The following is a 14,009-nucleotide window of genomic DNA, read 5'->3' as shown; positions in this document are numbered from 1 at the left end:
ACAACTCTAGGTGGTTGCAGGATGCTATTTTTAGGCTGGGGGGCAATAACCATGGGCATTCTCAGACTGAGAATATTAGCCCCCAGCTGTCAGCTTTATCATGCCTGGGTATCAAAATTGGGGGGAACACACACCAGTTTTTTTTTAGTTATTTATTTAAATAATAAGAAAAAAAGCTGCATGCAGTCCCTCTTATTTTAATACACAGCCAAGATAAGCGCACAGCTGGGGGCTGCAGCCTGTAGCTGTATGGTTTACCATGGCTGGGTATCATAATATGGGGGGACCCTATGCCAATTTTTATTTATTTTTACCGCAATAAAGACGAACACACAGCGCCTCTGACTGAAAGCAATCAGACACGCTGTCGCAGGGTGAGGGCGTTCCTGACTGCAACCAATCAGACGCGGGGACTGCCGGTAGGCCGGGGAAGGAGTGCATATGCATACGCGATAACGAGGAGCCCTGGAAGTAGAGTTAGAGCATCGCGGAAGACTCTGTAAGTATAACGCGCTTGCTCCAATCCCCCTATCCATTCTACCATCATTTTAAAGCTCCGGATTCTTGTCCCCATAGGCTTATATGGGGACCGGCGCCAGATATCCGATATCAATTCCGGGCCTGAACTGGGGTTTGTTTTTTTTATGTTTGTTTTTTTTATAATCCTGGTTGGACCTGCTGATCCCAGGTATCTGCGGGTCCAAGCATCACTATTAATAACCATTCCAAAAGAGCAAGGAATGTAAGCACCTGTGTATAATGTCATTTTTATGCTTGTTTGGAAATTTCACAAATAAAATATATACCTACCTTTGTCCCTTCATACAAAAATGCATCCCAAACTCTTAGGAGAATATCACTAACTAGGCTGTCAACAAAAATCACCAGGAACCAGTTGAAAGTGATAAGTGTCAGATCAATTTTGTATTGTACCAAGTGTGCAGTCAAACGGGGCAGTTTTTCGGACAAGAAATCTTTGAATACTCTTTGATCCACCTAGAAAGCAATATAAGTTCTTTTATAACACATTTTTAACACGCAGTCATTCAAAATTTGCTCTACAGGAATAACATACTAAAGTTTACAAACATTATATATCACCTAAACAATGTACAGTAGATAAGGAGGTATTTAGCATTTTTTGCACGGAAGCATAGTGTATGGGAATGTACAGGAAATATTTTGCTGCACTGAACAGATTGGCAACACTAAGGGGTCCTTTGCACACTACGACATCGCAGGTGCGATGTCGGTGGGGTCAAATCCAAAGTGACGCACTTCCGGCGTCGCTCTTGACATCGTAGTGTGTAAATCGTTTTTAACTACGATTACCGAGCGCAAAAGCGTCGGTATTGTATAACCGATGTAGTGTCGGTCATTTTCATTATTTTGGCTGCAGCGACGGTAAGATGTTGTTCTTTGTTCCTGCGGCAGCACACATCGCTGTTTATGAAGTCACAGGAGCGAGGAACATCTCGTAGCTGCGTCCCGTCTGCAATGCGGAAGGAAAGAGGTGGGCGGGATGTTTATGTCCCGCTCATCTCCGCCCCTCCGCTTCTATTGGCCGCCTGCCGTGCGGCGTCACAGCGACCCCTTTAGGAAGAAGGCGGGTCGCCGGCCAGAGCAACGTCGCAGGGCAGGTGAGGGCATGTGAAGCTGCCGTAGCGATAATGTTCGCTACGGCAGCTATCACCATGATATCGCAGCTACGACGGGGCGGGGACTATCGCGCTCGGCATCGCAGCATCGGCTTGCGATGTCGCAGTGTGCAAAGGGCCCCTAAGGGTGGTACGAACAGCTGTGCTTGGTTTGAACAGTCATTTTGTACTGATAGACTTCATTACATTGCATATTTTATAATGTCAAATATTCTCAAAAGTTAAAATATATTCTCAAACTCTTACTTGTGATCCTGATAGATTATTGCTGTAGTATTCCGCTGGCATTATATTTTCGAGAATATCAACTAAGCAATAAAATGCACTCTCCTCATCTTCTAAGACTAACAGTGCCAAGGCAGCTAACCTATATGAAAATTAAAAAAAATAGACAGATATTTCCTATTTTTCTATACATTTTTCAATCAATATCATAAATATTGCAAAAAAAAAAGACAGAAAAATTATCTGAATATTCAAACAAGAATTTTTTTTAAAAAGCTGTATGATAAAATCTAAATATGTACCTTGTCAGGAGGAGGAAAATGTCTTGGTCATGGCTAGTTAAATATATTGGAGCAAAAAAAACAAACTAAAAAATGGTTGCAAAAGTTTACATCTATAAAGTGAACAATTTAGTACCTTCAAAAGGAACAGGTTCCTCCTAATATAAGCTATGTTAATACATTCTATGAATCAGTTAATTTCAGAAAGGATGGCTGCAGCTGTTTTTTTTACCTGTTTAGTCCTTGACAGTAGCCAATAGTGGGGTTTTGCCATGAGTATGCTACCAGCACCCTTCTTAGCTTCTGTATGAACTCTGAGGTTGGACTGTTAAAGTGTTTATTATTGGTCAAAGTGCGATGTATGTCCAGTTCTATCTGCTGTGTGGCTGGATGGTGAGCATTCTCACACTTTATCAAGAGGTCTTTGTAATGATTGTCACTGATACAAATCCGTTGACTAGTTAGCCATTTCCAAACACGTTTGCGGTGTTCTGTTGGGATACCACATCTCACCAGGGTTTTTAGCTCTATCGTGTGGGACAAGACCTCAATACTGTTCCATTTCATTCGTAGGGGCTTGTCCACAACCTCATGAGTGAGCAGCTTGTTAGATCGAATCTCCAATGCCTGGATTTTGGCTAGAAGTTTCAAGTGTTCAACCTCATATTCAGGAATGATCATGAATCCATAATCATCATATTCGCTGAAATTAACACAGAAGTAAAGATTATTTTCTAACAGAAACTGAGGAACATTTTCTTTGTATAGGAAATTAATGTGAAATAAAAATATGGCATGTAGGTTAAGAAACAAAGTCACATATTACAGAATGAAGAAAATATGAAGAAGCCATTAATTGGCGGAATTGGGTGGAGGAATAAAGTTTTTTTTTTATAGCGTACAGTGGCTAATTACCTTACATGATAAGCACTTGTAAAAGCAGCAATTCATGGTTGGAAAATACACAGTTTGGCTATGTGCCCACGCTGCGGAAAATGCGCGGATTTTGCCGCGGATTTCTCGTGGAAAAGCCGCGGGTTATCCAGAAATCTGCAGCACAGCTACTCCCCAGCCATTTCTATGGCATTTGGGAAATGCTGTGCCCACGCTGCGGATTTTTCCGCAGTGGAAATCGTGCGGATTTTCGTGCGGAAAAATCTGCAACATGTCAATTATTGTTGCGGATTTTCGTGCGGATTTTGCCTATTCAATTGAATAAAAAAAAAAAAAAAAAATTGCAAAATCCGCGTCAAATCCGCGTGAAATCCGCACCTATGAAAAGGTGCGGATTCCGGGGGAAAGCTGCGGATTTTGATGCAGAAAAATCCGCAGATACAGAGTCCCGTGGGCACATAGCCTTTGAGTCCACATTCTGTATATTAAAGTGGGCAGTTTGCTGTCTGATCATTTATAATTAAACTCTGCAATACCCTGGACTAAATTGAAAATGTGATCCTTATAAAGCAGTAAATCATAGTGCTCTTGTTAATCAAACCTTGTATCTTGATGAAAAGCTCTCCCCACACAGTAAGCTTATTGCCACAGCCATCCGCACAGTATGATGCCCCGCCATCCGCACAGTATGATGCCCCAGTAACCTCCCACTCAGTCAGATGTCCCAGTTATCCTTATACAGTATGATGCCCCCAGTCAACCACACACAGTATGGTATCCCACTGCTCTTCAGTATGATGCTGCCCCAAGCACAGTATGATGTCCTGACAGTGCCTTCCCCCACACGTTATGACCCCCCATACACAGTATTATTTCCCCACAGCCCATTCAACATACAGTATCATGCCCTATCAGCACCCTACACACAGAATGCGCAGAATAAAGGACCTCACAGCCTCACAAACACAGAATGATGGACCCCACATTGGTTCTAGGCCAATTCTAATAATAATTTCCCCCATCCTGAGCCCATTCCTGATATAATGGCCTCCATCCTGTGCACCTTCCTAATATATTGTCCTCCAATGTAAGCCCCTTCCTGTAATAATGTCCCCCATCCTAGAACCTTACAGGAATAATGTCCACCATCATTTGCTCTTTACTGGCATATTGTCCTCCATCCAGGGCCCCTTCTTGGTATAATATCACCTATCCTGGTTCCCTTCAAGTAATAATGTCCCCTTCCAGGTATAATGTCCCCCAATAAAAATCGTAACTTATCTTGCAAAAAACAAGCGCACACTCAGGTCCATCACATCCTCACCTTAAAAGATAACTCTGAGATAAGAGATAGCTAGAGCCCCACTATTATGAGGGCCAGTCTAGGAGCCCCAGTCCCCTGCTCTCCCTGATCATTGTGAAAGAACGAAAGAGAGAGACCAGTCAAATAAACTGGCCTGGTGGGTAAGGTGTAAAAAGAATAAAGGGAATGAGGTAGATAGGACTAAAGGGAAGAAGGGGTCATATACTGTATACGTGGAGGGGAGTACATTAAGGAATAAAAGAGGGAGGCATATGACAAATTGGGAAATGGGGAGAAAAGTGGTATGGCAGAAAAGGAGAATGGATTGTGAGGTTTAGAACATGGTGAAACGAGTAAAGAAGTGGTGAGGTGGTGTAACTTGAAGCTCATAAGATATAAAGCAAATACCAACAGGGCCCCCAAACTATCATGGGTTTTGAAAAGTATAGGCCATCTCATATGGGGCCCTTACCATTATTAGTGTCTTTGAATTCCATGAGCTGGCGGTGACTGCAACCCAAACGCTCTTGTTGCAATACATACATATTGTCACGACTTGGCTTTGATCTAGCAGCCTCCTGTGCTGTAGTTCGTTTCCCTCATCACTGAACCACAGTCAGGTTCGGTGGCTGTTCTGGTTCTGAACACTTTGTTTCTGTGTGGGCACTTTGTGTTCATTGCCTTTCAGCAAACAAGTGTTTTCTATGCTGTAATTTAGTCTGCCCTAGCACCTGGCGGGTGTAACTATTTAAAGCTTACCTGGGCTTCCATTTCTCACTGATGATATTTCTGAAGTGGACTCTGCTTGGAACTACAGCCTATTTGTCTTGTGTTTCTCCTGGCAGATTAAAAGTTTTAGTTTACCTTATTTTACTCTGTACTTTTCCCCAGATTCTTAAGGAGGTACGTGGAACCCTTGAAAGCTGCTTAGGAAGAAAAGGTCTGAGTGGCCATCTGAGTCATCCAGTTAGAGTTGTTTCAGCCTGTGCAGGGGCCTTTAGGAACTGCTCAGCTGGGACCTCTAGTCTGTGCAAGAACTGGGCGGGTCAAGTGTAGTAATTTTAAGCAAGACCTTATTTTATGTTATTTACCACGTGTCCACTTTAGTGCGTATAACAAATATGGAGGACTGGAGCTTCGGTTGTTGGATACCCTTTGCACTATTGCAGCTTTTGCCATTAGGAACTAAGCCACACGTAGCCAGCTGGCAGCAAAGCATCAGCAGGGACAGCAGAATCTTCACTACCGCATATACGTATGTATTGCAACCTCCTTTGCAATGTGCATTTGTTTAGATACCTTTATGATAAACAAAGATAGATCTCATCTGAGCAGAATGCTGTCAGCAGTCACTTCATAGGACAGTGTAAATCTCATTAAATTTGTGCTGTTAAAGAGCAGCTAAGGTTCACACCTCTACAACATGGGGCTGTGGAGACCTTCCATCTGTCAATGTATTTATTGATTTTCATATTAGATACAGGACAGAATCGGGTTGACATGGGAGAATCACAATCATGTACAAGCATTTAGGGGGCATATGGAAATAAAGTTATGTTGGCAGTCTTACGTGTTTTGGGGACATGACGAGTGGTCTTGAGCCATATCAATGCACATAGTAGTTGGATGTTCAGAATTAGCCCAACAGTCCAAGAAAAAAAGCATTACACAATAGTTGCAGCAAAGAGAAGACATATTGACAAGTGAGAAACAGAAATTTAACTTAATTCCTCCCAGGAGTCGCTGGTTTTCAGTCATGGGGGTGTGCATGGACCCATTACAGTCTTTGCTCACTTTGATTGACAGCTGGATCTGCAGGCATATGTGCAGAGTGAGTTGCCAATCCAAGTGTTGGGAAGTACTTAGCGCCGTTGCTCACAGTATAGTTAGCAGATCTGTAAGTGATGACTGTAATCGGTCCATGCACACCCCCATGACTGAAAGCCAGCAGCTCCTGGTAAAAAATAAGTTCATTTTCCATCAGTAGCTGCACTTTTAGTAAGGCAGCTAGGCAGCATTGTGTTGCTATGTGCCTGCAGATAAACTCTATTATCTGCAGGTAAATATTGATTTCCAAGGTGATAAGCTCCCTCTAAACTAACGGCCCAGTCACACTAAACAACTTACCAGCGATCCCAACAACGATCCAACCTGATAGGGATCGCTGGTAAGTTGCTAGGAGGTTGCTGGTGAGATGTCACACTGCGAAGATCCAGCGATCCCACCAGCAACCTGACCTGGCAGGGATCGCTGGAGCGTGGCTACACGAGTTGCTGGTGAGCTCACCAGCAACCAGGGACCAGCCCCCAGCCAGCAGCGCCGCGTGGAAGATGCTGCACTTGGTAACTAAGGTAAATATCGGGTAACCAACCCGATATTTACCTTGGTTACCAGCGCACGCAGCTACACGTGCAGAGAGCAGGGAGCCGCGCACACTGCTTAGCGCTGGCTCCCTGCTCTCCTAGTTACAGCACACATTGGGTTAATTACCCGATGTGTGCTGTAGCTACATGTGCACAGAGCAGGAGCCGCGCACACTGCTTAGCGCTGGCTCCTTGCTCTCCTAGCTACAGTACACATTGGGTTAATTACCCGATGTGTGCTGCAGCTACATGTGCAAGGAGCAGGAGCCGGCACTGACAGTGAGAGCGGAGGAGGCTGGTAACGAAGGTAAATATCGGGTAACCAAGGACAGGGCTTCTTGGTTACCCGATGTTTACCGTGGTTACCAGTGTCCGCAGAAGCCGGCTCCTGCTGCCTGCACATTTAGTTGTTGCTGTCTCGCTGTCACACACAGCGATGTGTGCTTCACAGCGGGAGAGCAACAACTAAAAAATGGCCCAGGACATTCAGCAACAACCAACGACCTCACAGCAGGGGCCAGGTTGTTGCTGGATGTCACACACAGCGACATCGCTAGCAACATCGCTGCTACGTCACAAAAGTTGTTCGTTAGCAGCGATGTTGCTAGCGATGTTACTTAGTGTGACGGGGCCTTAAGAAATATTTAAAATCCTTCTCTGTGTCTAGGGCAGGGGTCGGGAACCTATGGCTCGCGAGCCAGATATGGCTCTTTTGATGGCCGTATCTGGCTCGCAGACAGGGCTCCTACCTGTCTATGGGAAGGATCAGGGCCGGCGCCAGCACCCGGCAAACCCGGTCAGCTGCCGGGGGGGCCCACTCGCGGTGGCAGGAGTGGCGCACCGCTACTCAGGGGGGCCCGGTGGCCGCGCTGTCACCGCCCCCCGCCGAGGATCGAGCTTTCAATTGCATCGGCATCGCATGTGCCGATACAATTGAGAGCAATGATGAGAGAGTGAGCGGCGCGCTCTCTCTCTTATCATTCTCCCCGCTGTGACTGTCGGCGTTCTTCTGACAGCTCTGCAGCGAGCGCGGTGACGTCATCACTGCGCGCCTGCTGAGAGGTCAGCAAGCGACAGCAATGGACGATGCGCCGAGGAGACCGGATCAGCGGGGGAACGAGAAGTGAGCCGCCCCTCTACTGACACTGGGCTCCCCTGACTCACAGGCCGGCCACTACACAGCGGCACTAGTACACATAGGGGCCCGGCAGCCGCTCTGCGTCTATGTGTAGTGCCGCTGTGTAGTGGCCGGCCTGTGAGTCAGGGGAGCCCAGTGTCAGTAGAGGGGCCCCTGACCTGGAGAGGCCACCAGCCATGTCTGAGCTGCAGGAGTGCTAGTCCTGACCTGCACAGCAGACGGAATCTCCATCCTGCAGGACCTGCGATGATGTCACGCCCATGTGACTGTGTGGGAGGAGACACAGGAGGCCGGGCAGAAAGCAAGAGAACTGAATCCTGAAGGAGATTTGGACACATGACTGGTAATAAGAAAAGAGGGGACATGAGGGTGAGGGGGGCTGCAGGGTGAGGGGCATATGAGGGCTGCAGACTGTGACAGAAGCATGTGAAGGGGTGCAGAGTGTTTGAGAGGGGTAAGTTGGGGTACAGGCAGGGTGAGATATGTGAGCAGGGTGTGTGAGATATGGGGGTGTATTGTGTGTGATATGGGGGGTGCAGGCTGTATGGGAAGCAGGGTATGTGACATATGGGGGTGTAGTGTGTGAGATCTGGGGGGTGCAGGCTGTATGGGAAGCAGTGTGTGTGTGTGTGGGATATGGGGGGTGCAGGCCGTATGGGGAGCAGTGTGTGTGTGTGATATGGGGGGTGTAGGCTGTATGGGAAGCAGGGTGTGTGAGATATGGGGGTGTAGTGTGTGTGATATGGGGGTGCAGGCTGTATGGGGAGCAGGGTATGCGACATATGGGGGTGTAGTGTGTGGGATATGGGGGGTGCAGGCTGTATGGGGAGCAGTGTGTGTGTGTGATATGGGGGGTGCAGGCTGTATGGGAAGCAGGGTGTCTGGGCCACTGACAGATACAATTGCTCCAGCGGTCACTTAGTACACAAAGGAGTGTTCCTCTCTGCTGCACTAAGCCACCGCTGGACCTAAACAATAATTCGCTGTAAAATAATAAAATAGATAATTGACATAACTGACAATGCGTTGTGTGACATGTCCAATATTCCAGCTTCTTTCTTCTGCGAATGCCTCAAAGCTGGCATTCTCTCAACATCAGGTGGGAAGAATGCCAGCTTCCAGTCATGCGCAGGAAAAAGAAGAAGCCAGACTGCTGGACTGATGTCATGCATCGCAAGTTCACAATGTAAGTTATTTATTTGATTTTTTTACTGCTAATTACCATTGTTTCAGTCCAGTTGTGGCTTTATACAGCAGGGAGGAGCATTCCTTGCTGTACTAAGTGAACATTGGAGCGATTGATCTGTCAATGGCCCTTTAAACATATTGTACGGCTCTCGCGGAATTATATTTCAAAATATGTAGCGTTTACGGCTCTTTTAGCCAAAAAGGTTCCTGACCCCTGGTCTAGGGCAATCAGCCATATTTGACTGCAGCAGGAACTTCCCCCTTCTCTTTAGTATACAGTAGGACACAAAGATTACTACACTTCAGAACTCGGCTTACATTGCAACCCATGAGCAGAGGAAACCCTGTGTGTTCTTCGAATGTTGCAGAATGACAGACAGTGTTGGCACATATATGTTCTGTTTATTTTTATGTTTCATTTCTTGTTCCTTAAAACTGATTCTTGAATTTTCCATGAAAAATATTGCATACAATTCCTTTATGTTTGCTCGCTTTAATCACTTACCTGAGAGGACTGAAGTGCACAGTGGATGGTTGAAGAGGTGATTTTATATCAGACTGTAAGGCATCCTCTATTAAATGTTTTATGACTTCACAATATTCTGCATCCAGATAAGGCAGCACTTCTTCCAGCTTTCTCAGTACAATTAAATATTTGCTTTCTATCTGACAATTCCGGGCTTCCTGGTAAGAACACTGTAAAATAAAAAGAACTTAAATAAACATGTTGTTGTGCATTTATTTGCAAAGATATTTAGACTATTAAATAAAGACAGGCATTAAAGGGATTCTGTCTCCTCTTTGCTCCACTATCTGAGAGCAGCATAATGTAGAGACAGAGACCCTGATTCCAGTGATGTGTCTCTTATTGAGCTCTTTGCTGTCATTTTGATAAAATGAATGTTTTCTCTGCAGCAGATCTAGCATTTATACAGAGCTCATGAATATGTTGGACTACCTGGCAGCACACCAGTAGTCCTGTAATGATAATCTACTGCTGATTAATCAGTGATTTTACCAAAACTACACTAGACAGCTTAGTAAGTAACACATCACTGGAATCAGGGTCTTTCTCTCTCTATGTTATGTTGCGCCCAGATTAGGTGGCAAAAAACAGATGACTGATTCTTTTTAAAAGAGTGGGACACTTTATTATTATCACAGATGAGCTGGAAGCACCATTATTAGTCACTTACTAATATTTTCCCGATGAGTGTCACTTTCTTGCTTAGCCCAGTGTCTCCTAATTTTGTGACATGCGGGCAAGCACAGCCAAGAACAACCTGAAGTGACCTGCAGTTGTTGACTACTCCAGCCTCCATAACTTGAACCCACCTGTGGTTAACATATGGTGGCCTCACACAGTCAATGTGACAGTGACCTGTAATAATAATGAGTTCTGCTTTGGACAGAGATAGTGAGTTAAACTGTGACCTTTACTGTTGAGTTCCTCTGTGACCTTTATCACTGAGATCTATTGAGACTTGTGAGTAAAAGTGTGGACCGTACCTCGCGAGGGAGTAATTATAGACCATACCTCATGAGGGAGTAATTGTGGACCGTGCCTTGTGAGGAAGTAATTGTGGACCGTACCTTGTGAGGGAGTAATTGTGGACAGTACCTTGTGAGGGAGTAATTGTGGACCGTACCTTGTGAGGGAGTAATTGTGGACCGTACCTTGTGAGGGAATAACTGTGGACCATACCTTGTGTGAGGCAGTAACTGTGGACCATACCTTATGAGGAAGTATTTGTGGACTGTACCTTGTGAGGGAGTAATTGTGGACTATACCTTGTGAGGGAGTAATTGTGGACTGTACCTTGTGAGGGAGTAAATGTGGACTGTACCTTGTGAGGGAGTAACTGTGGACTGTACCTTGTGAGGGTTAACTGTGGACTGTACCTTGTGAGGGAGTAACTGTGGACTGTACCTTGTGAGGGAGTAACTGTGGACTGTACCTTGTGAGGGAGTAACTGTGGACTGTACCTTGTGAGGGAGTAACTGTGGACTATACCTTGTGAGGGAGTAATTGTGGACCGTACCTTGTGAGGGAGTAACTGTGGACTGTACCTTGTGAGGGAGTAATTGTGGACTGTACCTTGTGAGGGAGTAATTGTGGACTGTACCTTGTGAGGGAGTAACTGTGGACTGTACCTTGTGAGGGAGTAACTGTGGACCGTACCTTGTGAGGGAGTAATTGTGGACTGTACCTTGTGAGGGAGTAACTGTGGACTGTACCTTGTGAGGGAATAACTGTGGACCGTACCTTGTGAGGGAATAACTGTGGACTGTACCTTGTGCGGGAGTAATTGTGGACTGTACCTTGTGAGGGAGTAATTGTGGACTGTACCTTGTGAGGGAGTAACTGTGGACTGTACCTTGTGAGGGAGTAATTGTGGACCGTACCTTGTGAGGGAGTAACTGTGGACCGTACCTTGTGAGGGAATAACTGTGGACCGTACCTTGTGAGGGAATAACTGTGGACTGTACCTTGTGCGGGAGTAATTGTGGACTGTACCTTGTGAGGGAGTAATTGTGGACTGTACCTTGTGAGGGAGTAACTGTGGACTGTACCTTGTGAGGGAGTAATTGTGGACTGTACCTTGTGCGGGAGTAATTGTGGACTGTACCTTGTGCGGGAGTAATTGTGGACTGTACCTTGTGAGGGAGTAATTGTGGACTGTACCTAGTGCCTAGTGTGGTATGCTGTAACATGTGCCAAATGAATTGCCTTGTTACAAAAGCTGTGTTGGTTGTTAGAGGAAATCTCTTGCTACAAAATAAAATAAGACTGCCCCTGTTGGTAACTGTATCTACCAAGTTCTGTGTCTCAAATCTTGAAGGTAGGTTAACTGCCAAGCCCTGAATTACCAACTACCATGTAACTACCAAGCTCGTTGCAACAATACTGTGTTTAACAGTCAAGTTTGATCCCTATGTGGGAGACTATAATCGTTACACTGCTATGCATCAAGTTGAGTAAATCTTTTTCAGTTAAACTTTGCAATGTCTGTGTCTATAAATGTGCCATCATCAAGCAGGGTACCATGTGGCGCATTCAAGGGCCACCCAAAAAAACTGATTAGATTATATGCATAGTGGGGTGAGCAGTGTTTTTCAATGAAGGCTGCTGATGGATGTGTCATTCCACAAGGTTCTCCACCAGTGTTCATGTTCTATCATTCGAGAGGGTTGCACTAACATTGGCCTTAGTAGGCCAATTTAGTTTTTCAACTATGACATGTGTCACTTTATTTGGTAATAACTTTGGTATGACTGCTTTTTCATGACACATTGTACTTTATGATCGTGGTCAATCTAAGTACCGTAGATATTTATGAAAATTCATAATTTTCTAATGTTCAATTTTTATGCTTTAAACAAATGGTCATTCCATACAAAATAGTGAATAATTAAGATTTACCATATGTTTATTTTTTGTCAGATCTGAGAAAAGTTAAGTTTAGTAGCAATTTTTCATTTTTCAATGAAATTTATACAACCTATTTTTTTTATTGATTAGTACACCTTTCAACTGGCCTATATGTCAGAAAACCCCCAAACATGTCCCCACTTTATAAACTCCATGCCTCAAAGTATGCAAAAGCGCATTTATTAGGTTTGTTAACCCTTCAAGGACTCCACAGGAATTAATGCAAAGTGGAAAAGTGAAATGAAAGATGAAAAGTTATGATTTTTTTGCCACTAAAATATTAATTTAGGCACACATTTTTCATTTCCACAAGGGTAACAAGAGAAAATACACCTGATAATTTGTTGTGATATTTCTTCTGAGCACACTGATACACTATATGTGGTTGGGCAGAGGCGGGGCTCAGAATGGAAGAAGCTCTATTTGACCTTTCGATCACAATAGATTGGAGATGCCAAATCATATTTGAAGAGTCCCAAATGTGTGAAAAAAGCAAAACCCCCACAAGTGACCACATTTTAGAATCTACATCCCTTAACATAGAGTGTGATTAGAGGACTTCACAAAAAGTTTAAAACATTGGAAGACAAGCTTTTTCCACACAAAAATGTTGCTTTAAGCCCTAATTTTTTCATTTTCAAAAGGGTAATAGAAGAAAATGAACCCCACACTTTATTGTGCAATCTCTCGAGTATGTCGATAACTCATATCTGGTTAGAAACTATGAGTTGTGCACACCAAAAATCTCAAAATGGAAGGCATGCTATTTGACTTTTAGACCACAATTTTGACGGGAATAGCTAGTGAAGACAATGTCACATTAGCAAAATCACGTGAAAACAGCAGAGATGTGCAAAAAGTCACTTATTTTTTAAATTACACCCCTTAAGGAATTAATTTGGGGGCGTTCTGAGCATTTACAATTCAGAGTTGCTTCACAGAACTTTATAATGTTGGGTTGCGGAAATTAAAAATTACACTTTTTTTCAGCTAAAATGTTGCACTAATCCTAAATTGTTCATATTCCCAAAAAGTAAAAAGAGAAAATGGACTGCAAATTTTGTTACACAATTTTTCTGAACGCAAAAATACCCCATAGGTGTTTGGAAACTACAATTTAGGCTTTACGAAAAGGCTCATGAGGAAAGGAGTGCTATTAGTCTTTTGGAGTACAAATTTGGATGGAGTAGATTGCTCCCACAATTTTGCATTTGCAACGCATCCAAAGTGCCAAATTAAAAGAGACCCTCCACAAATATCCCTATTTTAGAAACTAAAGCCCTCAAGGAATTCATATATGGGTGTCATGACTATCTTGAACACACAGAGAAGAACCTTTTATAACATTAGGCTGTAAAAATGAAGAATTATGCTACATAGAAAATGGAACCCACTGTTAATAGACAATTTCTTCTAATTGTGGCTTTATTCCTTGGGTCAGCACAATTAAAGGAATATCAAATTCGTATAATTTTGTTCACTTTTTTGACAATAGATTAATTTTTTCCATCACCATTTTTTAAAGT

At 44.0% G+C, this 14,009-nt stretch overlaps 1 protein-coding gene across 5 annotated transcripts in view; it reads right to left on the bottom strand.

Annotated features, from left to right (window-relative positions):
• Positions 1-14,009, bottom strand: part of TBC1D2 (TBC1 domain family member 2) — an 80,137-nt gene that overhangs the window by 15,571 nt on the left and 50,557 nt on the right. For all 5 annotated transcript variants that reach the window (XM_075352449.1, XM_075352452.1, XM_075352453.1 and 2 more), the window contains exons 9-12: positions 9,556-9,746; positions 2,397-2,867; positions 1,905-2,025; positions 811-996 (exon numbers count right to left, since the gene is read on the bottom strand). In XM_075352449.1, coding sequence (XP_075208564.1) covers positions 811-996; positions 1,905-2,025; positions 2,397-2,867; positions 9,556-9,746 — 969 coding nt within the window. The remainder of the gene's footprint in view (positions 1-810; positions 997-1,904; positions 2,026-2,396; positions 2,868-9,555; positions 9,747-14,009) is intronic.

This window comes from Anomaloglossus baeobatrachus, chromosome 1 (genome assembly GCF_048569485.1).
Source record: "Anomaloglossus baeobatrachus isolate aAnoBae1 chromosome 1, aAnoBae1.hap1, whole genome shotgun sequence".
Taxonomy (NCBI): domain Eukaryota; kingdom Metazoa; phylum Chordata; class Amphibia; order Anura; family Aromobatidae; genus Anomaloglossus; species Anomaloglossus baeobatrachus.
The sequence above is the reverse complement of the archived record's forward strand: the minus strand, read 5'-3'. Positions and strand labels throughout refer to the sequence as shown.